Source organism: Phascolarctos cinereus, unplaced genomic scaffold (genome assembly GCF_003287225.1).
Source record: "Phascolarctos cinereus isolate Bilbo 61053 unplaced genomic scaffold, phaCin_HiC Scaffold_4;HRSCAF=312, whole genome shotgun sequence".
NCBI classification, from domain to species: Eukaryota; Metazoa; Chordata; class Mammalia; order Diprotodontia; family Phascolarctidae; genus Phascolarctos; species Phascolarctos cinereus.
Genome location: NW_027555847.1, coordinates 210,912,136 through 210,938,226, shown reverse-complemented (window position 1 = coordinate 210,938,226; position 26,091 = coordinate 210,912,136). Strand labels below are relative to the sequence as shown.

The following is a 26,091-nucleotide window of genomic DNA, read 5'->3' as shown; positions in this document are numbered from 1 at the left end:
TTGGCTTCACCACTGACTGAGACGCAACATGAGCTCAGTCCCTGGGGCCTCCCTTGCTCCATAAACAAATGAATATTACATTCAACCTACTCCTACTCCTTTTAAAATAAGTTTTCCTTTATAATTCAAAATCACAAAATGTGATTAATAATAATAGCTAGCATTAATAGAGCACTTTAAGGTTTGCAGAACACTTTACAGATTTTATCTTATTTGAACCTCACAATCCTGGGAGGTAGGTGCTATTATTATCATCCCCATTGGACAGATGAGGAAACTGAGGCAGACAGAGGTTAGATGACTTGTCCAAGGTCACAGAGCTAGCAAATGTTTGAAGCTAAATCAGAACTTGGGTCTTCCTAACTCTAGGTCCAGCACTCTACTATAGTACCTGGGAGAGCTGAAAGGGACCTCAGAGGCCATCTAGTCCTTCCTCTCATCTTTTACTTCCACAGATGAGGAAACTGAGGCACAGAGACAGGTTAACTGACATCCTCTAGGTCACTTGGCTAGTAATTGGCAGAGCTCAAATTTAAACTTCGGCCTAGGGTTCCATGTCCATGTCCATGATGAAGTGGATAGGGCTGTGGGCCTGGAGTCAACAAGACCTGAGTTCAAATTCAGCTTCAGACAAGTTAGCTGTGTCACTTGACCTCTACATCAGTTTCCTCAACTGTAAGATAGGGATAATAATAGCACCTACCTCCCAGGACAGTTGTAAGGATCAGATGAGATAATATTTGTAAAGTGCTTAGTACAGTATCTGCCATATAATAGGCGCATAATAAATACCTGCTTGCTGCCTTCTTCCCACTCTTGTTTTTTATTCTTTTCCCACCCCCTTCCCCCCTTGAATCTATTCTTGAATCTATTCACTAGCCCAACACTGAAGCTGGTGGCTTGGGGTGAGCAGGCACACCTGCTTGGGGGGTTTGTGTCGGTTATATTCCTCGCCCCAGAGTTTGGCCTCCATCTGCAGGCGCACATCCTCAAAGTACACGTCTCTGTTCACAGGCTCGAGGTACCTCTTTGCCACGTAGTTGGAAGCACCTTTCCAGTGTTGAGTGTGCAGGAAATTAGACAGCTTTTTCCTGAGGGGGAATAACAGACAAGGAAGCGGTCTGGAGCCCCAGGGCCCAGCTGATCCCTTTCACAGACTGACCTCAGCAACCCCTCAACCCCCACCTTGGCTGCATTTTCAAGGCCAAATGGGCCTCATACCATGAACAAAAGGAGAGGGGCTAGTGTTTCCCTCTTCAAAATTAAGATCCCAATTGGAGACCTCCCCTTGCTCAGTCCCACTTCCTCAGCCAACTGATGACGTAGCCCCACTTTCACTATTTCTATGGGGCTACCTATGGGGCTGGCAAATTCTGCCTATGGTTCACCCCCTCTCCTCAGGAACTCATGGGCCCCCAGAATCTGGGGTTAGTCAATCAGTCAACGAAGCATTTATTAAATGCTTACTGTGGACCAGGCAGTATGCTAAGCTCTGGAGATAGAAACAAAGGCAATAAACACTGTCCTTACACTCCAAGAGCTTACATTTTAATGAGGGAGATAAGAAAGGCAATAAACATTGTCCCTGCCCTCAAGGAGTTTACATTCTAATGGAGGAAATAACTTGTAAATAACTAAACGTATACAAGATAGATACAGAACAGAAGGAAGAAAATCTCAAAGGGTAAGGCACTAGCAGCACCTTGGGTGGAGGGGGGAGGAGGGGCAGTGAAGGGGGCGAGATGGGGAAAGGCCTCTTACAGAAGATGGGATTTGAGTTGAGCCTTAAAGGAAGCCAGGATAGATCAAGAAGTACAGGCGAGGGGGGAGAACACTCCAGTTATGGGGCATGTGGAGTACAAAGGCAAAGAGATGGGAGGCCGTATTCAAATAGGCCAGTGGAGGTGGACTGCAGAATTCATGGAGGGGAGTAAAAGTATAAGAAACTTGTAAATATAGGACAGGAGCAGGTTATTAAGAGTTTTGAGGAAAATAACAGACCCCATATACCCCACCTCCAAAAGTGACAAAGTCTGAGACCAAAGCAATATCCCCAAGTTCTGCTCCCTTTCCCCACTCCTCATCTTTATCTCTAATGAGATTAAGTCCTACTGAGGAACTCCAATCTGAAAGAACTCTGGCTAAATGGACCCCTCTTGCCCTTATGTCTTCATCAACTGGAAAGAAATCTGGAATACTAGTATACAGTAGGGCCTTTTAGGGTGAGGGGGAAGAGGGAGAGGAAGAGGAAGAGGAAGAGGGATGAGCTCTGGTCTGGTTGCAAAGCATCTAGTTTGAGCCACTTACGTCCTGAAACACTCCCGCATTGCTCCACGTCCAAAGGGCTGCAGACAAAATAGAGTGGGTTCATTATTAATCGTGTGAGCAAACATCCTCTTCCCAGGATCAATGCTGGTGAGCCATGCCAGAAATCTGAGACCCAGTATCACCCAAGCCCCTTTTGCCCCCCACCCCAATTAAAGAAACTCCCTCAAGCACCCTCCTTGCCGACTATAAGACCTTTCAGATAGCCCCTCACCCCCCTGTTTGTGTCAACTCTTGTTTCCTTCATGGGCTGAAGACTATTCAGTTGAGACTGGAGTCACCTAGGAAGAAGATGGATATCAGACCTCTTCTCCCACAGAGGACTACAGAGAAGGTGTACAGTAGGCTAAGTCCTGGGGGAAGGCTGGAGTGGGGAGAAATGTAGGGAGAGACAGAGAAGGGCTGCTATTGGCTTAAGTGGGGTGAAAGGTCCTGTTGCCATAGATGCCAAGAAAATAAACTTCTTGACAACTCTTACCTGTGATGCCATCTTGATTAAAACTTCATCTTCGACCCATTCCCCAGTGACTGCATTGTACCTGTGAAAGTAGAATTTGTAGCCAGAGTGACTATCACTAAAAACGCATTAGGAAAGTGCATCATAACTGACCTGGAAAACAGATCCAGGAGAGAGAATTTAAAAATTATTGGACTATCTGAAAGCCATGATCAAAAAAAGAGTCTAGACATCATCTTTCAAGAAATTATCAAGGAAAACTGCCCTGATATAGTAGAACCAGAGGGCAAAATAGGAGTTGAAAGAATCCACAGATCTCCTCCTGAAAGAGATCCCCAAAGGAAAACTCCTAGGAATATTATAGCCAAATTCCAGAGTTCCCAGGTCAAGGAGAAAATATTACAAACTGCCAGAAGGAAACAATTCAAGTATTGTGAAAACACAATCAGGATAACACAAGATTTAGCAGCTTCTACATTAAAGGACCACAGGGCATGGAATATAACATTCCGGAGGGCAAAGGAGATAGGATTATCTCCACGAATCACCTACCCAGCAAAACTGAGTATAATCCTTCAGGGGAAAAAATGGTCATTCAGTGAAATAGAGGACTTTCAAGCATTCTTGACGAAAAGACCAGAGCTGAATAGAAAATCTGACTTTCAAATACAGGACTCAAGTGGAACATGAAGAGGTAAACAGGAAAGAGAAATCATAAGAGACTTATTAAGATTGAACTGTTTACATTCCTGCATGGGAAAGATGATATTTATAATTCATGAGACCTTTGTCGGTATTAGGGTAGTTGGAGGAAAAAAATTATACATATGTATATGTAGATAGATAGATACTGGGCACAGGTGAGTTAAAGATTAAGGGGTCATATGTGGAGGACAAAATTAAGGGATGAGAGAGGATTATACTCAGAGAAGAAGAAAGGGAGAGGTAGAATGGGGTAAATTATCTCACAAAAAAAAACAGAAACGAAAAGTCTCTTACAGTGGAGGGGAAATGGGGGAAGGTGAGAGGGAATGAGTGAATCTTATTCTCATAGGATTTGGCTTAAGGAGGGAATAACATACACATTCAATTGTGTATGGAAATCTGTCTTACCCTACAGAAAAATAGGGGGAGAAGGGGACAAGAGAGCAGAGGGATGATAGAGAGGAGGGCAGATTGGGAAAGGGGGTAATCAGAAGTAAATACTTCTGAGAAGGGACAGGGTCAAAAGAAAGAATAGAATAAATGGGAGGGCAGGATAGGATTAAGGGAAATAGAGTTAATTTTTCACAACATGTCTACTATGGATGTGTTTTGCATAACTGCACATGTACAACCTATATTGAGTTGCTTGCCTTTTCAATGAGGGTGGGTGGGGAGGGAGGAAGAGAGAAAAATCTGAAACCTAAAGTTTTAAAAACATATCTTTAAAAATAAATGTTTTCACATGCTACTGGGAAATAAGAAATACAGGAAATGGGGTACAGAAGTGCATCCTGCCCTACAGGAAAATAGAAGGGGAAGGGGATAAGAGAAGGGGAGAGAGATAGAAGAGAGGGCAGACTAGGGGAAGGGATATTCAGAATGCATGCCATCTTGGGGTGGGGGGTGAGATGGGGTGAAAATTTGGAACTCAAAAACTTGTGGAAGTGAATGTTGCAAATTAAAAATAAACAAATTTATTTTTTTTAAAATAAACAAATTTATATTAAAAAAAAAAAAAGAAAGCGCATCTTCCTTTGACTCAGGTCCTCTCTTTTGCCCCCCCTAGTTAACTCAGACAAATAAGCCTGGGCCCACAAAAGTCCAGCAAAATCAGGCTGTCATAAGCTATAAAACTTTCTTTTTATCTATCTATAATTTACTTTTTTCAATTAAAAAATCTATTTCCTCTTCCTCCTACTTACCCCACGACCACCTTGACACAGAAAGAAAACAAAGCCTTTGTAACAAATATGCTTAGTCAAGCAAAACAAATTCCCCCACTGGTCATGTCCAAAAACATATATCAGACTCTACAAAAATTTTAATCAAAACTAAAAATCTGTTTTATGCACCTGGTCTGCATCACATCCTTGAGAGGCGAGTATGGTCTAGGCTAAAAATCAGGAGATATGAGTTCACTAATAATAAGAGCTAACATTTACATATTATTATTTCTACATTAAGGTTTGCGAAGTGCTTTACAAATCTCATCTCACTTATTCCTCCCCACAGCCCTGTGAGGGAAGTTCTGTTATTATCTCTACTTTACCTATGAAGAAAATAAGGTGGAGAGAGTTAAGTGACTCATCTAGGGTCACAGCTAATATCTGATGCTAATTTGAGCTCAGGTCTTCCTGTCTCCAGGTCCAACACTATAATGCTGCCTCAACAGCTGCCTTAACAAAGTGAGAACTAGTTCCCAGTGCTGGTCCTCTCTGAACCTCAGTCTTCATCTGGAAATTGGGGGAAATTATATCTATATAATCTACCTCATAAAACTGTATATGTATCAAATGAGATACAGCAAAATTGTTGCTTAATGTTGGGGTATGTGTTTATGTAAAAGCAATTATATGCTTTGAGCTAGGAATTAGCACACATTAATATCTGATTTTCACTATATAAATCCTTAAGTGACTTAAAGGATTTCAAAGCACTTTACAAAGGTTATTTCATTTTACCTTCAGTAAGTACAAAAAAATTTCATAAATGAGGACTCTGTTGCTCAAGAGGGGCAAGTGACTTGTCCAAGGGGGTCACACATTAGCAAGGAGCAGAGATGGAGTTCATTTAAATAACTGGAGGCCCCAAAGAGTATCCATTAATGGAATAAGGCCAGCTCAGAGGCTCTGCTCACTAATGGATCTGTCCAGGGCACTGTGCTGTTTACCATCTTTATTTTATTTCCTGAATGGGAAGAAGACACATGTGGTAAGCTTATCACTTTACAGATGACACAGAGAACTGAAGGATGCTGGATGACAGCATGGAATTGAAGCCAAGAGGCTCCAACATATCCAACAGGCTAAATGTCTGGCTGACCTAAAAATACATGAAGTTTAAGTTACAAATAAAGTTCTTAATGGTTATAAATAAAATCCTACACTTGGGATGAAAAAAAAACAATTTTGCAATTACATGATGGAAAGGTGTGTCTACAGAACAGCTCATCTAAAAAAACCATGTGAATGTTTCAATGGGCTGTGTACTCAATCTGGGCCAACAATGAAATATAGCAGCCAGAAAAGATAATCGAAAAGTGACCACAGCATGAGGGGTGGTGATCCTGCTGTATCCTGAATCCAGGAGAGACCACACCTGAACCGGGAAGCTCAGTTCTAGGCACCACATTTTAAGAAGGGCATGATAAGAAAAAAGACAGAAGGAGATCAGAACGGGCTGAAACTGAGATCAGACTACAAGATAATTAAATGGGGAGGGAAGAGAGAGACATAAAAGCTATCTCTTTTGTACTGATTCACTTTAAATTTATGCTATATAATTTTCATATTTATGTGTTATCTTCCTAATCAAGAAAGTAAATTTCTCTTGAGAGTGCTTTGTTTTTTGTACTTGCAGCCCTAGGGGAGTGCTTGGCAGATTTTGTTGTTTCAGTCCATGACCCCATTTGGGGTTTTCTTTCCAAAGACACTGGAGTGGTTGCTACTTCCTTCTCCAGCTCATTTTACAGATGAGGAACTGATTAATAAATACTAATTTACTAATGGATTGGTTCAAGTATCAGAAGGATTGGATGTGTTCTGCTTTGTTCCAGGAGGCAATGGGTAGAGGCTGAAGAAAGGTAGATTTAGGCTTGACAGAAAGAAAAACTTCCTAACAATTAGAATGATCTCTTCCCCTTGGGGACTGGCTACCGTGAAAGGTCGACCTCATTAGAAGTCCTCAAGCAAAGACTGGATGATTTCTTGTTAGGAATACTACTACAGAAGGGATTCTCATTCTGGTACAGATTGGATTTCGGAGCTTCTGCTGGACTGATTGAGCCCTGAGATGTTTTGAGTCCAGGTCCTCTGATTCTAAACAGTTACCCCTTCCACAAAATCAGGCTGTGTCTCTTAAGTAGGGAACCTAATCCAGGGGTGTGCTACAGCCTGCTCAAATAGTGAGAGCCTGATGGTGAAATTTTTAGTGTGAGCATTTATACCTCAAAAACTGGCCAACCTACAGATCAGGGCTTGATTTTTGATTCTCTAAACTTAAGAAAGTGTTAATGATACAGAATAAATTTACAAGTGTCCAGCAGGCATACATTTCCCTCTTTAAATTTGGTTGTTAAAACATTTGCCAGCACACCCTCGTCATCCTCATCATTATCACCATAATCATCAACATCTCTCTCTCTTCTCTCTCTCTCTGAACATGAAATATATACACAAGACTACTTATATACAATATATACACATGACTTCTCAGATAGGAACCAAATCCTTTTATACACAGGCAGATGGCATAATGTAGGTTTACTTGCATTAAAAGCACTTTACAAAGAAACAAGCATTATATGGAGGCACATGAAGCAGCTAAGTGACTTAGTGAATAGGATTCTGGATTTTTAGGGTGAGGAAGACATAGGTTTGAACTTTTAGACACTCACTATCTGTTTGACTCCAGGTAAATCAGTTACGCTGGCTCAGCCTTAGTTATTTCATCTGTAAAAAGGAGTGCTTTTAAACTTACAAGGTTGCTGTGAGGATCAAAGTAAAAGTGCTTTGCAAACCTTAAAGCAATACAGAAGCATTATTTTTATCATTGTTGTTAAATCATAAATAAATATGACTAAATATTGTTAACAAATATTGTTAAATCATCATTAATGGGTCTGTCAGATCAGGACATACCATTCCATCACTGACTCAAGTCTTTCAAATTCTTTGGGAATCTTCAGTCCTCTGATGCCAATTCACTTTGGCTGTGAGCCTGATCTGGGCTTCATCCAGACAGGTTGGTCAGGGGAAAAAGAACCTCACAACATCTAACCACCCCAGGAACTCACTGTTCTCAAACCTAGTACAAAAAACCACACCCTTGTTTCCCTCAGGGAAGACCCAAAACACTTTCTCCACTCAAATAAGAGCTTGCCATTGAGAATTCCCAGCCAGAATTAGAGCTTAGGAAATTTTTCGGGGGGGGGGTGTTGGGGCTTTTTTTTTTTCTTAATAGGTTTCTCCATTTTAGCCAAAAATGCTAGATTGGAGGAAAACACTGAGATGCACAGTTGAGAAAACTCCCTGAATCATTGAGAAAAGAAGGACCCAGGAAAATCCCTACCAAAAAGCCAGAACAGAAGATCTCCTATTCACAGGAGGAAGGCCAGAAAGATTTCCAGGCAAGTAGTATAGCTTTGAAAGTTACACATGGAGCAATGAAAATCACGATCCCAGAGGACAGCTGATGAAACATGCTACCTACCTCCTGACAGATAAATGAAGAGCCCAGGATACAAAAGGAAACCTACATTTTTTGGGAGGGCTCATGGCCAATAATAGGAATTTGTTTTGCTTAATTATGCATATTTGCTATAAGGGTGTCTTTTCTTTAACAGGAGGTGAGAAGGAGAAAAAATCTATTTTTGTTCAGTGAAGGTTACATATTGATATATTTGAAAAGAAGAGCAAGCTCTCCATAATAGAGATTGTTTCATGGCCAGATTCTCTCTCTCTCTCTCTCTCTCTCTCTCTCTCTCTCTCTCTCTCTCTCTCTCTCTCTCTCTCTCACTCCTCTTCTGTTGAGGACCGGCTCTAAGAGTCCAATCTGGGTTTAAGATCCAGGACAGAGTTTGGCTCTTGCCTAGGCTTAACCCACAGGGCTCAATCATTTAGGAAGCAGGGCTCTCCAATCTCCCCCTGCAAGGGAGGTTCCTGAGACATTCCTTCTCACTCTTTGAACCTTAGATTTACACATTCACTCCTCTATGCACTTGGCGCCAAGGAGCCTGGGAAAACCTTGGAAAATAAAACCCAATCTAGGAACCCTGATAATGAGGAAATGTATGTTGTCACGTCCTCAGCAGATGTTTTGGGGAGAATCTCACGGGGAGGACTCTTTGAAGTTGGGCTAGATTTTCTCTATCTATCCTGTACCCTCAGATGAATAAACTGAGTCAGTTCTGCTGCTCTGCCTGGCCCATGTCTCAAGTTTATTTTGCGCTCTTCCGTTCGGTGCACTATTTGATTGCTGGCAACATTTGGCGCCCTAACAGGGCCTTGGAAGTACGAGAAGAGCGGTCCTCTTGGTGCTCCGGACAAAAAGAGAACCCTTAGCAGCTCTACGCTGTGGAACAAGGTCCTTGGCAGCTCAACGTTGTGGAAACAAGGTAAGAGGGCGAAGGTTTTTATACCCAGTCCTTTGGCAGTTTTAGGGCCGAAGGAAACAGCAGGCTTATGTGGGACAGTAGGGAAATAGATTAGAGTAAAGGCTCAGTAATAGAGCATAATAAAAGAAAGGAAAAAGGGTTCCAGCTTAAAATATAGTATTGCTTTGGAAAGGCCACACGCACTTACTTTTGGTTTTGGGAGGCGTGCCTGGGATCGAAAGTATGGGTCAAACACAAAGCGGAATCATAGACAAAGAATGCTATCTAAAACTTTTCAAGGAAATAGTGACAGAAAGGGGTTTATTTATTACAAATAGTCAGCTACAGGAATTTTGGAACATGCTAAAAATATGTCTCACTCCTCCAGAGAATGTGCCATTAGCAACAAAAGTGCCCAGGGTAAATGCGGGGGCAGGAACAGAGGAAGAAGAGAGGAATAGACTATTTCATGAGAAGCTTAGAACTGCAGAAGAGGATGAGGTGAAAGGTGTATTCCCTTTCTCTTAAACAACAGAACTGGAGAAAGCTCATTCTCCAAACAAACTGTGTGATTTGTATAGGGGATTTCTGACTAGTCTCCCTGTCATTATGTTATCTGTTCTATGTGAGTGTCTGTGTGTATGTGTGTAATCTGAAACCTTTTACAGCTAGCTAGCTTTCTCCCCTTCCCCCTCCCTACTACCAGCCACCTCCCGGGAGAGGGTGGATGGGGTGAGATGGAGAGAAAAAATATTTTATTATTTACATTATATGACTGATAAAAGACAAGAAAGTTTAAGCATGCAATAATGAGAGAAGTAGGGGTAGAAAGAATAGCATAATCTGTCTGCATTAATAGCACGAACGGAGGATTTGAGAATAAAACATTTGAAAACTTTTAAAGAGTTATTAGGAAGAAATTCTCTTTCTTTTTTGCATTCTAAAGCTCTGGCCAAAGCTTTGGATGTAAAATTGAAAGATTATCAAAGATAAGTTGTTGGAAAATATTCTCTTCCTTTCTCTCCATTCCAACCCTGGCCAAGTTGGGGTGTGAGAGACAATGAGAATAGTGAAAAGGAGGTGCACCCCCTCAGTTCATAAAGCAAAGTTTTTTATGTATTTGGAATGCAATCAAAAGATAATTTAGCTCATTCAAATTAGTAATATGCTTGTTTCAAATTTTAAAAATCTAGTATCGTTACAAATTGGTAAACTTTTGTATTGTTTTGTGCTATGTCAAACAATTTTTAATAATTTAGATGTTATTAAAATGTGAATTAAAAAGACTGAAAGATAGTGGGAAAGCTGTGTAAAAACCAGCTAAATTATTTTATCAAGTCCAGTTAATCTTGCTTTGTAATGTTTTATAACTGTCAATTAGAAAGTCAGGTATTTCCATCTTTACCTGTAATTAAAGAACAGCTTATAGTTAAAACAATTTGACTATCACTTATGAAAATTACCAGATTGTTAATTAAGTTATTTGAAGTTACTGTTTTAATGTTAACACCTAGAATTTTTAATTACTTATGAGTGAAAAGGAGGGGCACAAGGCAATTCTCTCTACTTTGTAAATTTGCCAGGGCTCCTGGAAACTATCTGTTGTGGGCAAGGTCATCTGCCCTGAAAAAAAGAGAGAGAGAGAGAGAGAGAGAGAGAGAGAGAGAGAGAGAGAGAGAGAGAGAGAGAGAGAGAGAGAGAGAGAGAGAGAGAGAGAGAGAGAGAGAACTTGTTAGGATTATGCAGTTCCTAAACAATTAATTTAGCTTGCTGAGAAGCTGCAACTATATGAAATGATTCCTAATAATTGGCTTTTTACCAGAACAAGTTTAAATTTGAGAAAGAAAGATGTTAAGTGAAATCTATTATGTATGTGACTCATGGTAAATCTTTGTTACTTATTACAACTCCATGGGAGTAAAATTAACTTTAAGCCATGATTAGTGAAACTTGCTGTTTGAGGTAAAACACTCTTAGGACTATAACTAATTTTGTTTTGAGTTTGAATTTCAGTATAGTTGTCTCCATTAAATCAGTATTTGAAGTTTTCCTATTATGTTCCTTTAAGAAGGAATGTTTTCTACCATGTGCAAAAATTTTGTTCATACCACTTTTAAACTTGTTAGGCAGAAATATTCCCAGACAAAAATAATTTATTATATGGATGATAAATTTTGCAGTTGTTCTATTACTGGCAAACTTTCCTTATTAATGTGTGAGCTTTAACAAGCTCTTCAGTCTCAAAGATTTATAATTACTCCTGATAAGGCACAAAAGAAATCACCCTTTGCTTACTTTGGACATATTGTTTCACAGCCCACAATCAGACCCCCAAAATATTACAAAATAGGCAAGATTCTTTAAAAACTCTTAAAGATATTAATTAGCTTTAGCCTGCCTAGTAGATCACCACTAATCAATTATTTTAAGATGAATTTACTCAATTAATTCCCTTTAATTTGTGGGGGCACGATATTTTACATCTAAGGGGAGCTGTTATTTTGTTTGGGTGGAACAGTGGCTTTTGACAAAAAGGAAGCTTTTTACAGTAAAACAATTAGTTTGAACAAGACTTTTAAAGGACATATAGAATTCTTTACAAATCCTTGGAATTCACCTGTTTTTGTTATTAAAATGAAGTCGAAATAGAGGATGCTTCATGACTCTGAGCTATTAATGAAGTCTCCTTCACCCATTATGAATTCTGTTTCCTAGCTTTGATAGTTATTGATTTAAAAGACTGCTTTTTTTACTATTCCACTCAAGAAGCTGACAAATGTTGCTTTGCTTTTACAATACCAGTGTTAATGCAGAACACCCTGCAACCAGGTTTCAATGGAAAGTCCTTCCTCAAGGCATGAAAACAGCCCTACAATGTGTCAAAATTTTGTTAATAAAGCTATACAACAATTAGGAAAAAATTTCTCAATGCAAAATAATACACTATATAGTGACATACTTTGTAGCTGTTCCACTAAAAAACTCACACATTTATTTCCTCAGCCTCAATTAGCTTTACAAGAATATGGGCTTATTATAGCCAAGAAAAGTTTAAGAAAATCTTCATTCTCCTACCTAGGTCATATTGTCACCAAACAACAGGAATCACAAAAGTACATTTACTCTTAATTCTTTAACAGCATTTAATTTTAATGATTTTCAAAACTTTAGAGATATTAATTGGCTACCCATCTCCAAATTATACAGAACAATTGTGTATCTTTTTTTACATTTAGAGAAGATCCTAATCTAAATTCCCTAGGACATTAACTCTGGCAAAAAGGAGCTTTATTTAGTCAAACAGAAAATTCCTGAAGCTCAACTCACCATATTTTTTTTAAATGAAGAGGTACAGGTGCTTTTTAGTTCCAATGTCCCTACATTTTTAACTTATAGGAAATTTACATTCTGTTATTAATCAACTTATAATAAAAGACAAATAGGTACTCTTGTTTCTTTAGAGGATTGGCAAATTGCTATTACTATTTTTTCTGGTGTGTTGATATTGATAATTACTTACCATTTCTTAAGATATAACCTTTTTTACTAATTATTCATAGGTATTTCAAAAGATTGTTAGATTTAACCCATTCCTTCAGCCCACACATTCACGATGGGTTAGTAAGGTATAGTGGTATTATGAGCCTATTAATTGTTTCTGATAACAAGTAACCTGTTTATGTCTCTCAAAATATAGAGACTGCAAAGTTAAATTATTACTAATACATAATTATATACTGAAGCAATGCCATTATTGATTCTTAATACAATGCTTGCCACTAATTCTTTAGCTTTTGCTGAGCTTTTATTAACTATATCTGCCTACAACAACCTTAACTGTAGAGAAAAAACATTTTTGACTATTTTTGAATAAATCCTACAGTATTAGAAACATAGTATCAAGAACAATGATTATTTTTTAACAGCCTGTTTCAAATGTATCAAGAGGCTTTTCTCCCAAACATATTTGACAACTGGATGTAACTTATATGCCTTCTTTTGAAAAGCTTTCTTATATTCATGTTATAATGGATATTTTTCTTCTTTCATTTTTGCCACTTTACAAACAAGTAGAACAATTAAACATGTGATCAATCATATTTTACAAGCCTTCACAGTTATGAGTGTACTTAAACGAATTAAAACAGATAATGCTCCTGAGGAGCTTACATTAGCAAAACATTCTTCTGTCTTTTATGCTTTTTATAACATTTCTCTGATCACAAACATTTTATATAATTAAAAACAAAGATATTAAAATTATTCTTTTTAAACAAAAAAGGGGGAATCTGGGCTATTACCCTCATTGATAATTGGTTATTATTTTTGACAATTGGCTATTAATTTTTATAATTGGCTATTAATTTTCTAAATATTAACAAAGATGAGTACACTCCAGCCTAAAAACATCCAGAGGCCCAGATCCATTACTGGATCCATTACTAACGAGGGGATGAGGGTGTGCTTATAATTTTTCAGAAAACTTTGATAAACCTGTCCGGATACCGGAGAAAGATGTCAGAGCATGTATAACAACTCACAGCTCGAATGCAAAGTATGAGGATTCTGGGAAAGCGCAGAAGGAGCCAATCTACAGTGACAGTCGCCTTCCCACATGGGGTCCAGTGAAAGCTCCCTCTCATCGAGTGATGGAAGACTCCTGAACTTGTATTTTTAACAATAGTAGCTTTACTTTCTGCTCAAGTGTATAATGTACAGAGTGCTCAGCACTGGACTTATTTTTCCTTTTCCACCCTGGATGCAACCCCTCACATATATGGACAAATTGGGACTACACATATACTAATAACACCTGTATATTCGGAAGACAAGAAGATCCCTATCTCCAGGACAAAGTCAATGTTACAATTACCCTCAGATCTCTAGCATCCAGGACACCTATATGTTTTTTAAAATTTAGCAACAATATTGAATCATGTCTGTTCTTTGTTACATCATTTGTTAATACCAGTTTATCTACTGGATATGTAAATTTTATTCAATCTAATACTATTTTTGAATTGAAATGATACTTGTATCAATTGTACTCTCAAACAATGTATTGATCATAATGACTATATTGTACTTTTGGTAAAACAATAATCATTTGTTATTTTCCCTACTAATATTACACATGAATAGTTCCAGAACTCTGGTAAACATGTTCCTCAAATTATCATTTCCTCCTTAAGTCAATCAAAACAATGTATTGGTCTTCTTATTACTGGTTTAATCATTGTTGCTTCTTTTATTGTATCTACTACTGTTTTATCTTTTGCACTACAATCTGAAATTTAAACTGCATAATTTGTATATGACTTAGCAAAAAATATATGTTTAGTACTTAAAGTACAAGAAGCTATTGATATATTGTATAAAGTCAATTTATTAGAACAATCATGATTGTATATAGAAGATGAGTTAGAAACCTTGAAAACAAGGTTGCTATTGCAATGTGATTATAGATATTCATATATTTACATTACCCTGCTACCCTATGATGCTTCAGATCCTAATATCTCATGAGACAAAACAAGTGCCCACCTACTGAGGGCCTGGCACAATTCTAATATGACCCTAAATATTAATACCTTTCATGATATTACTGCCAATTTTGAACTGCTCAGTATGCTAACAATTGGTCTACAATTTTACAACATCATAGATACTATGATGCAACAAGAACTGGATGTTTTAGAGCAGTCAGTGATAGCTTTAGGAAGACAAATAGAACAATTAACAATGTACTTCAATTTGAAATGTAATTATCATATTCTTTATTTGTAACCCATATGTGTATTCAAATTTCATTAATGCTAATGTAACCATTGAACAACTATTAAAGAAGCTCCAAGGTGCATGGCACTCTGAAAATATTACATAGAAAATTAACCAACTATCTAAAATGCCACATGAAATTGCTGATTCTTATATTGATGGTATCGATCCTCAAGATATTGTAAACAAATTGCTAAATTGGATTGATCAACTTAATCCTTTTAAGAATGTATTAAGTTTGTTATTACATTTTTTACCTTGGCTATGTTTTGTGTTAATTTTGTTTCCTCCTTCCCTCTCTTAAGATAGGCTCACCACAGCTTAGGAGAGATTCATGCATTTTCTTGGGCAATGTTATTCATCATATAGTGTTTCATTATTCCTTGCATTAAGGATCAGAGTGTTTGGAACAGACGTCCATCGCCTCAAGCTGCTTGCAAAATTGAAAGGGGGAATTTGTTGAGGGCTGGCTCTAAGAGTCCAATCTGGGTTTAAGATCCAGGACAGAGTTTGGCTCTTGCCCAGACTTAACCCACAGGGCTCAATCATTTAGGAAGCAGGGCTCTCCAAATCTCCCCCTGCAAGGGAGGCTCCTGAGACATTCCTTCTCACTCTTTGAACCTTAGATTTACACATTCACTCCTCTATGCAGGTGGCGCCAAGGTGCCTGGGAAAACCTTGGAAAATACAACCCAATCTAGGAACCTTGATAATGAGGAAATGTATGTTGTCATGTACTCAGCAGATGTTTTAGGGAGTATCTCACGGGGAGGACTCTTTGAAGTTAGGCTAGATTTTCTCTATATATCCTGTACCCTCAGATGAATAAACTGAGTCAGTTCTGCTGCTCTGCCTGGCCCATGTCTCAAGTTTATTTTGCGCTCTTCCGTTCGGTGCACTATTTGATTGCTGGCAACACCACTCCTCCTCCTCCTCCTCCTCCTCCTCCTCCTCCTCCTCCTCCTTCCTCCTCTTCTCCTCCTCTCCTCTTCTTCTTCTTCTTCTTCTTCTTCTTGTCTTCCTCCTCCTCCTTCTTCTCCTTCTCCTCTCTGTATATATGTATATGTATATATATACATGTATGTGTGTATATGTGTGTGTGTGTGTGTGTGTGTGTGTGTGTGGATGTGTGTGTATGGCAATGCTTATTTTGATCCAGAGGCAGTGTGACCTTGGGCAAGTCAGTTGGTCAAGTCTCAATGTTTCCCCATCTTTAAAATGAGGATAACACCTGTAGTACTTATTTCTTGGGGCTCATTCAGATAGGTAAGGGAATGGACCTGTGATTTCAATGGCTTAATGAACTCTCTAATGAGGAAAACTCCTGCCAATGCAGGTCAGCAAATTCTCTGAAACATAAAACGTCTTTGAGAATTGCCTAGAGCCCTGAGAGGTTAAGTTACAAGCCCAGATTCTATCCACAAGGCAACACTGCCTGAGAAGTCCATCATTATTTTGACGTTTTCCTTTTTAAACTGCTGAACTCTGAACCTATTAAGAACATCTGCTGCTTCCAGGTTCCATCCCAAAATCCATAATAACTTTGGGAGAAAAAAAAAATTTTCTTTCATTTGGAACTTCTTGTTCAGTCTTTTTTCAGTTGAGTCTGACTCTTTGTGACCCCATTTGGGGTTTACATGGCAAAGATACTGGAATGGTTTGCCACTTCCTTTTCTGTCTCGTTTTACAGATGAGGAAACTGAGGCAATTAGGGTTAAATGACTTGTCCAGGGTCACACAGCTAGTAAGTATCTGAGGCCAGATTTGAACTCAGGAAGATGAGTCTTCCTGACTTCAGGCACTGAACCACTTAGCTGTCCCATTCTGAACTTAAACAACAAATAAATGAGTATTTCCACATACAGTTTAGAAGAGCCTGGTTCTGACAATGGCTCTCTATCCATTACACCAAGATACCTCTCCAGTAAGATTCAAAATTGATAATGTATTAAAATTTGCAAAACATTATGTAAGTGGAAGCTATTATTCAACATGTTAGAAGTATTGTGAATCCCTTGGAAGGAGACAGGATGATATCTGCCAAGGGGAGAGAACATCTGGAAGTCTGGGCAAGTTAATTTAATGATTAAAAGGAAAGTGACAGATTGGAGTTGCTTTTTAGGAAAAAAAAACAACTAAGAGACAGAAGCTAGGTTGAGATTATTAAGGACCAAATTATGCCATGCAGAGGGGTTGTCTTAGGAAAATTTTAAAAAGTAAAAATTATATTTTTATTTTGACTTAAGATACCAGGAACATTCCCTTGAGATTCCATCTGCTATTCTGAATTTTAAAAATGAAAGGGTCAGAAAAATTTAATCCTGAGCACATGCTCACACCCATCCTGAATCACTCACTGTCTTGTCGTGGTGGAGGGGCTTTATGAAACTATAAGCTATGCTTGTATAGGGTTACCCAAGATGAATAACTCATAATGGAGAGTACTGATAAAAGGTGATCCACAGGAGAATGAAATGGCAAACCACTGTAGTATGTATGCCAAGAAAACCCCATGGGATAGAAGGGCCTGGTGTGCTATGGTCCATGGGGTCACCAAGAGTTAGACACAACTGAATGACTGGACAACAACATGCTCACAGGGAGGGAATCAAAATCCCCACAAAAATGAAAGAAAAAAAGACAACAACCCATATAAAAAGATTAATTCCCAGAGCCCAGTAACAATAATGATACTTGAAAGCTAAAATGGATGACTCCCATTCTCACAGAGGAAGACTTTATACATGGGCAAGTCTAACAGAGTAAGTTGTAATGGGAAGTCATAAAGAGGACAGGCAATGATTCTGTGCTTTAGGTTACCATTTACAGGCTCAGAGAATTTTAGAGCTTGAAGAAACTGGAGAGAACTAGTCTTAATGCTTTCATTTTACAGATGAAGAAACTGACACAGAGAGAAGAGAAAAGCTTTGCCCAAGAGCTAGTCAGTGGCAAAACAGGGACTAGACTCCCAATTCAGTGAGTGTTCTTGCTGCTTTACCAAACGGCCTCCCTCAACGGGGGTGGGGGTGGGGTGGGGTAACAGAGACTGAGCAAGAATGCAAGACATGCCAATAACTTGGGGAACCTGGGCAGTTAAGGACTGAAACTAGGGGGAAAATCTTCCTCCCTTTCTTTGCCTCCTCTTAAAGGCTATGGCTTCTAGTACAGAAAAATAATTCAAATTTAACATCAATAGGGAGCCCAAGGTGAGATTTCTGTTTGATAGGAGAGGGGCATGCCTCTCAAACAGGGTACCCCACTTCTTTACAGGAAGCAGAAGAAGCTAAAAGCAGAGAGGAAGTATGAGGGCCATGGGGACCAGGAACCAAATTAGCTTGGTTTTAGCGCTGGGCAGAGGAAACCCAACTCTGACAAAAAGGCTTTGGCTTCCACTAGACCTATTTTAAGGGAGGAATCTGTCCAATTTAGAAATCCAAGGGAATCCTAATAGTCAGCACCCAACAACCAGGCCCAGGGAAGGTCGGCTACTCAAATTACAACATAAACACATGCCTGCCCAGCAGAGGGGATACAGACAGTGCTATACACAGAAGGGACACAGATAGGCCTGCTGTGGCACGTCTATCACATTCTCCTAGGCCGGTCTTTTGGAAGAAGCTGGCCCCAGGGTCTTAACTTCCAGGCGTGAAAGCCCTGCCCATCCAGCCAAAGAATGGCTATTTTAGGCAGAAAAGAGCACAATCTGTGCTGAAACCTGCTGAGCCCTTACACTGGTGCTTCCTGTGTGTGTGACTTAAGAGACTGGACTGACAGGGCAGTGGCAGTCAGAAGACCAGTCTTAATGCTAGCCTCTTCAAAGAACAGATTCTTTTTCCTGCATCATGCAAGATAAGGAGACAGGATGGTGTAGTAGAAAAGTGCCCTAATTTGGAAATAAGGAAAACTAGACTCTAATCCTAACTCCGTCATTCACCATCTGTGTGATCTTAGACATCAATCAATCACTAAACGTTTATTAAGCACCTACGATGTGCCAGGTACTGTGCTAAGTGCTGGGGATACAAAAAGTGGCAAAAGACAGTCCCTGCCCTCAAACAGCTTTCAAGCTTCAGTTTCTTCATCTGTGAAACGAGGGATTTAACCAAATATTTTCTGATGTCCCAGGCCTTCTGCAACATAGTTTGATCTACCTTTCCAGCCTTTTCTGTCACCTTTTGACAATCTATCCTAATTGAACTACTTGAGGTACAATGGAAAAAGCCTAGCTCTGGAGTCTGAGGACCTGAGTTAAAATTCCATCTGTAATATTAACAACTTTTGTAACCTGGGTTGCAAACCCAAAGGCTGACCTTGGCCAGTCACTTCAGTTCCCTGGGCCTCAGTTTCTTCATCTGTAAAACTAGAGCGTCAGTCAGTCAGTCAATAAACACTTATTACACACATATTATGTTCCAGGCATTGTGCTGAGCCCTGGAAATACAAAGAAAGTCCCTGCTCGCAAGGAGCTCACAATCTACTAGAGGAAACAACATGCAAAAAACTTATGTACAACAGTAACAGCAACACTGTCATGATCAACTGTGAATGACTTAGCTTTTCTGAGCAAGACAATGATCCAAGACAATTCCAAAGGATTTCTGATGAAAAATGGTATCCACCTCCAGAGAAAGAACTGATGGAGTTGGAATGCAGACAGACTGCAGAAAGTAAAGATACTTTCTTTATTTTTCTTTTGGACTGTGTTTTCTTTTGCAGCATGGATAACATGGAAACGTGTAAAACGGCTTGCCTTTTCAAGGAGAGGAGGGAAGGGGGGAGAGGAAAAGAGAGAATTTGGAATACAAATTTAAAAAAAAGAATTTCAAAATTTTTTACATATAATTGAGAAAAATAAAATAAAAGCTATGTACAAATAAGATATATATATATATAAATCAACTGCATATAATCAATAGAGGGAAGGCACTAAAATTAAGAGGGATTAGGAAAAGTTTCCTATAGAAGGTAAGATATTTTCTGGGGCTTGAAGGAAGCCAGGAAGCAGAGATGAGGAGGGAGAGAATCTGGGGCATGGGAACTGTTGTTCAGTTATTTTTCAGTTGTACCTGACTCTTTATAACCCCATTTGGGGTTTTCTTGGCAAAGACACTGTAGTGATTTGCTATTTCTTTCTCCAGCTGACTTTACAGATGAGGAAACTGAGGCAAACAGGCTTAAGTGACCTGCCCATTTAGCATGTGTCTGAGGCCAGATATCCACTCAGGAAGATAAGCTTTCCTGACTCCAGGCCGGGCACTCTATCCACCACACTCCCTTGCTGCCCTCAGGCATGGGAGATAATCAATGAAAAATACTTGGAGTCAGAAGATAGCTGTTGCTGTTCAAAAGAACAAAAAAGACCAAAATGACATCACTATGCTAGAGTCAAATTACCGTGTGTCCGACTGTGGCTGATCAAACCAATACAAGCTTGGAACGTTCTATAACAAATCGGGCACAACTAGCCCACGTGAATATTTGGGGTGGATTCTCTAACTTTGTCCATTTTGCCTTTCTTTTTAGCTATTGGGATTCTGCTTTGCTCACGGAGCACAGGACCTTCTCTGGTGAAGTCACACCATGCTGGGCCGGTCCTGTGCCAGTGTCTCCCATGTCACACAATCAATTCCAACGTTCTTAAGAGAGACCTTGAAAGTGTCCTTGTATTGCTTTTTCTGACCACCATGGGAATGCTTGCCCCATGAAATAGTCTTTTTGGCAAGCATACATTTGGCTTAGTTTAGTTCAGTCAGAAGAGCTTGTATGAGGAACATCAAAGAGACCAAAGTCACTGAATTACAGCGGGAGTGGTGTAAGGTATAAGAAGACTGGAAAGCTGGGGGAGGGCAGGTCTTAAAGGGCTTTGAACATCAAACAGAGGATTCTGTACTTGACCCTGGAGGTGAAAGGGAGCCCCTGAACCTTACTGAGGAAGGAGGTGACACAGTCAAGCCTGTGACTTAGGAAGATCACTTTGACAGCTAAGTGGGGGATGGTCTGCATAGCTTCTGGGGTCCCTTCTAGTTCTGACTGTATGGCCCTAGGAACGACCATTCTTCAGATTTACTCCAGCCTTTATCATTTCCTTTCCTTTATTCACAATGTCCCCTGTGCCATCCTTTATTATCTCTGTGCCTTTATTCACAACGTGCTTTGTATTCCTTCACTCCAATCTCTACATCTGAAATTCTTTCTTTCCTATCCTTTAAGGGCCAGCTCAGGCACGATCTCTTGAAGCCTTCCTCTATCTCCCCAGCTAGAAGTCATTTCTCCCACCTTGAATCTCTCATTGTACTGTATATCTGGTCTTTGGATGTATCATCTTCTAACTTTCCCCCCTTGATTCTCTCATTGTATTCTATATCTGTTCTTTGCACCCCTGATCTCATATTAGAGTTACTTATTTCTTTGTCCTCTGTGCTTCTCTGCTGTTTGAGGGGAGGCCTAGCTAAGCTATGAAATGTTCATCACCAGGTTGGTTGCAGGGAATTGAGTTTTTTGATCATTCAGTCAATTGACAAGCATTTTTTTTTTTGCTTTTAGGCAACTGGGGTTAAGTGACTTGCCCAGGGTCACACAGCTAGTAAGTGTCAAGTGTTTGGTCTGAGGCTGGATTTGAACTCAGGTCCTCCTGATTTCAGGGCCAGTGCTCTATCCACTGCGACCCCTAGGCTGCCCCTTGACAAGCATTTATTAAATGCCTACTATGTGCCAGGCCCTTGTGACACTGAGGATGAAACATCATTTAAAGACCATCTATAAGTCATAGAATGGTTTTGATCTTCATTAATGAAGAGATACCTGAAATACTGAAATGAAGTCAGTCAATAAATATTTCTTAAGCACCTACTATATGCCGGTCATTGTGCTAAGCAGCTGGGGTTACAAAAAAAGGCAAAAAAACAGTCCTGGGGAGCAGCTAGGTGGTGCAGTGGATAGAGCACCAGACCTGGAATCAGGAAGACCTAAGCTCAAATCTGGCCTCAGATACTTGACACTTACTAGCTGTGTGACCTTGGGCAAGTTACTTAACCCCACTGCTTAGCCAAAAAAAAAAAAAAAAGAAAAAGAAAAAGAAAAGAAAAGAAAGAAAGAAAAAGACAGTCCTTGTCTTCAAGGAGCTCACAGATTAGTGGGGGAGACAACATGTAAATAACTATGTAAATAATAATAGCTAACATCTATATAGTGCCCACTATATGTCAGGCACTGGGGATGAAGCATCACTTAAAGACCATCTACAAATCATAGAAGAGTTTTGATCTTCATCAATGAAATCATAGATCCTTAAAATATTGAAGTAAAGTCAGTCAATAAATATTTATTAAGTGCCTACTATATGCCAGTTACTGTGCTAATCATTGGTAACACAAAGAAATGCAAAAAGATAGACCCTGCCCTCATGGAGCCTATGGACTCATGGAAGAGACAACATGACCTGAACTTATCAAGAAGAGTCTTCCTTGACTCCAGGCCCTGCACTCTATTCACTATCCACTAGCTTCCCCTAGGCACATGGTAGACACTCACTAATATTTTTGAAGACTGATTGATTTGGTTATGAGGAAGGTAATTTCAGAGAACATAATGCACCAATTTGAAAAAACCGATTTGCACAGTGGTTTGCATTAAGTAAAATCCTCTCCTATTTTGAACCAGTCAATCAATCAATCAACCAATCAATATTTAATAAGCACCAGGCACTGTGCTAAATGATGGACTATAAAGAAAGACAAACATGGTCCCTATACTCAAAGAGCTTGAATTCTAATGGGAAAATAACTCTACATATAAAACACATACAGTGGAGATGAAAAGTAAAGGAGAAGGAAAAACACTAGAATCTGGAGGTACTGGTAAAGACCTCCTGCAGATGGATTTTAGCTGATTCTTGAAAGAAGACAGGGAAAGCCAGAGGTGGAAGAAACTCAGAGGTGGCCTGGGGAATGGCCAGTGCAAAGGCAGAGACAGAAGATGGAACTCAGTGTTCCAGGAACTGTAAACAGGCCAGTGGAGCTAGATTGTAGGGTACACGGAAGGGCATAAGATGGAAGGGGACTTGGAAAAGTAGGAAAGCACCAGGTTATGAAGAGCTTTTAGTGCTTAAAAGAGGAATTTATATTTGATCTTAGAGATAACATTAAGTCATTAGAACTCAATGAGACGGAAGGTCAAACCTACAATTTAAAAAAATCACCTTGGTAGCTGAGAGGAGGATGGATTGAAGTCGGGGCAGACTTGGGGCCAATGGAGCAATGTGAAGGTTATTGCAATAATCTGGTAAGAGGGAATGAAAGCCTCAACCAATGTAGAAGCTCTATCGGTGCTGAGAAGGGGACATACGTGAGAAATGTTGTGAAGGCAGAAATGACAAGAGCTGGCAGTTGATTGAATATCTGAAGTGAAAAGAGTGTGAGGAGTCAGTGAGGATGACACTGAGGTTGCTGGCCTGGGTGACATCCAAGGGAAGGTTCAGGTAAGGGGAGAGTTTGGGGAGAAAAGCGGTGAGTTCTTTTTTGGTTGTGCTGAGTTTAAGATGCCTGTGGCATATCCAAAATCAAAGAATTTTTGAGCTGAAAATGACATTAGTGTTTACAGGATAATAGGTTAATGTGGAAGGGACTTTCCAGCTCAAATACTCTGAACTCTTCTATTTACATTTCAGAAAACTAAGGGGTAGAGAGACTGAAAGACTTGACCAAAGCCACACAGCTAGTAGAACATGACAGAGCCAGAATTTGAAACCAGGTCCTGTAACTCCAAACTGAGTATCTTTTTCACTGCGCCAGGAGATCCACACTCATTTTTATAAAGGAGGAAACTGAGGTTCAGATCAGGGAAAATTAATTGTCCAAAATCACAGAGAGTGAGTCCGTGGCACAGTGCAGACTAGAATCCAGGTTTCTGGATCCCCAGAAACTTCTTCTTACTAAACTATCTTGTACTCTTAACCCGAGAAGGTTACACTCTCCTGGTTTCTCCAAAGAAAACTTTAACATATAAGCAGAAAAGTCACCAGGGCTTAGTCATTGCCAGGTAGATTCTAGAGATAATTATCTAGTCTAAGTCCAGCCAGGACTCACAAAACTGAAATTATTTTGCAATGGCATGTTGGTTTTAGAGAACTACTCATTGATTGCATTTTCACAAAGCAGAAGAGAAAAGATGCCATTCCACAAAGGCTCCTTTCAGTCTCTGTTTTTAAAATTTTTTTTAATTCTTACTAGGTTGGATGGGACCTACATAGTCTAAATGGCCATCTTGCTGAGTTCTGCCTCCGGAGGTGCCTGGCCTTATTTTAAACACAAGGCATTCAATCAAGGAAAAGTTAGGTACCAGCCTCTCAGTCCCTCCACCCCCAGAGACTTCTTTTGGGGTCTACATGATGCCAATTTGAAAAAACCAGACATGTTACTGACCTGTGACGAGTGGCACACTCTGTTTCAATGTCTTCAAGATGAAATTCGGCCCAGGGATCAGGCATGTGTTTTGCTTTCTCGATGGCATGTTTCCAAGTTTCCTGCATAAGTCATACACCAGCAAGTTAGGAAAAGAACCAAACCACAGTCCAATTTAATCAGAGCAGCCTTACTTCCTTCTGAACTTCTTACTCCCTCAGATTTCTTTCCTCTCTGGGCCAGGTGTTAGTTCAGGAAAAGAAAATAATCTCACTCATTATGCTTTTCAAGAACACAGTTCACGAAAGCACCTTCAAATTGTGGGTGGAGAAAGGACGTTTTCAAAAAGTGCCCAAAGGCACAGGACTTCTAGTATAATAATTTCCACACCATTTTTTGGTATAATTAGAAATGGTTAATTAGTATAGAATTCAGCAAGTTTAACGTTACTGAGCCTGCTTCATGTAGACTGACTCTCAGTTAACACAGTACCTTAGCACTCTTTCGACCTTCTGTCCTTCATTCCCTTTAACAGTCATGTAATGGGCGTACCCCCTATTCTGCACTGACAAAATTGGCCAAAAAATGTGACTCTTGAGTAAATATGATCCAGATATCAAGAAGACCTTTGATGCAGAGGAAAAAGCACTAACTATGGTGTCAGTGGACCTGAGTTCAAATCCTACCTCTAACACTCACTAACTATATGACTTCGGGTAATTTACTTTACACCCCTGGGCCCGAGTATTCTCATCTGTAAAATGAGGGAATTGGAGCTGATGGCCTTTGATGTAGGTGCCTTTCATCTATGCTCCTGTGATGTGATAAATAACAATTTTTGATGCAACTTGGGACACTGATATTCTCAGCTAGTGTTCCACCCTAGAATTCAGCCCAGAATCCTCTACTTACCTTCACTTTAAAACAAACAAAAACCAGTTTTTATTGAGCTCTCTATAGTTACTACTTCTCCCCTCACTCCCAATTCCTTAGGTTTAAACAAACATCAAGGTTACCGGCTACGTGATTTATTAAGAGTAACAAACAAACAATAAACCAATGATATAATTCGTAATATATCAGCTACTGGGGAGGCAAGGACCAGTGGATCTCAAGTTTGGGAATTATGAGCTGCTAAGCCAAATGGGTGTCTGCACTAAGCTTTGACTTTAACACGGTGGATCCCAGGGAGGGCAGGAACAGCAGGCTGCCTAATGAGGCATGAACCCGCTTTGGTTGAAAACTGGGCAGATCAAAGCTCTCATACTGATCAGTAAAGAGGGTTGGGGCCCCCGAGTAGCCGCCCTGAACTTCCAGCCTGGACGAGGTGGGGAACCTGAGATGACTTTACAAAAGTCAGATATAGAAGGAAGACAGGAAAACAATTTATACAATGATTGAAATAATGTAAAGGAGAATGGTACTCAAAGACACGCTAAGCAACCTATGTGAACTTCAGAGGAGTCACAGTGAACAAACCTTGCCTACTCCTGGCAGATCATTGGTGAATTATAGGTACAAAATGAAGTTGACATTGTCAGGCATCCATGGCCCAAGGAAGGATGTGTTTTTCTTAACTGTAGTGCTTTGTTACAAGGGAGGGTTACAAGAAGGTAGGGGGGTGTTCATTGGCAAGTGAGAGCAGTGTGAAAAAAAGGGCATTAATAAAACATTTAAAAATAAAAATCTTAACCCGAGAAGGTTACACTCTCCTGGTTTCTCCAAAGAAAACTTTAACATATAAGCAGAAAAGTCACCAGGGCTTAGTCATTGCCAGGTAGATTCTAGAGATAATTATCTAGTCTAAGTCCAGCCAGGACTCACAAAACTGAAAT

The 26,091-nt window shown here is 39.7% G+C and overlaps 1 protein-coding gene across 3 annotated transcripts in view; it reads right to left on the bottom strand.

The window, feature by feature from the left end:
* Window positions 1-26,091, bottom strand: part of EEF2K (eukaryotic elongation factor 2 kinase) — an 87,808-nt gene that overhangs the window by 28,922 nt on the left and 32,795 nt on the right. For all 3 annotated transcript variants that reach the window (XM_020965329.2, XM_020965328.2, XM_020965327.2), the window contains exons 3-6: window positions 24,278-24,378; window positions 2,804-2,864; window positions 2,308-2,345; window positions 920-1,091 (exon numbers count right to left, since the gene is read on the bottom strand). In XM_020965329.2, the coding sequence (XP_020820988.1) occupies window positions 920-1,091; window positions 2,308-2,345; window positions 2,804-2,864; window positions 24,278-24,378 (372 nt within the window). The remainder of the gene's footprint in view (window positions 1-919; window positions 1,092-2,307; window positions 2,346-2,803; window positions 2,865-24,277; window positions 24,379-26,091) is intronic.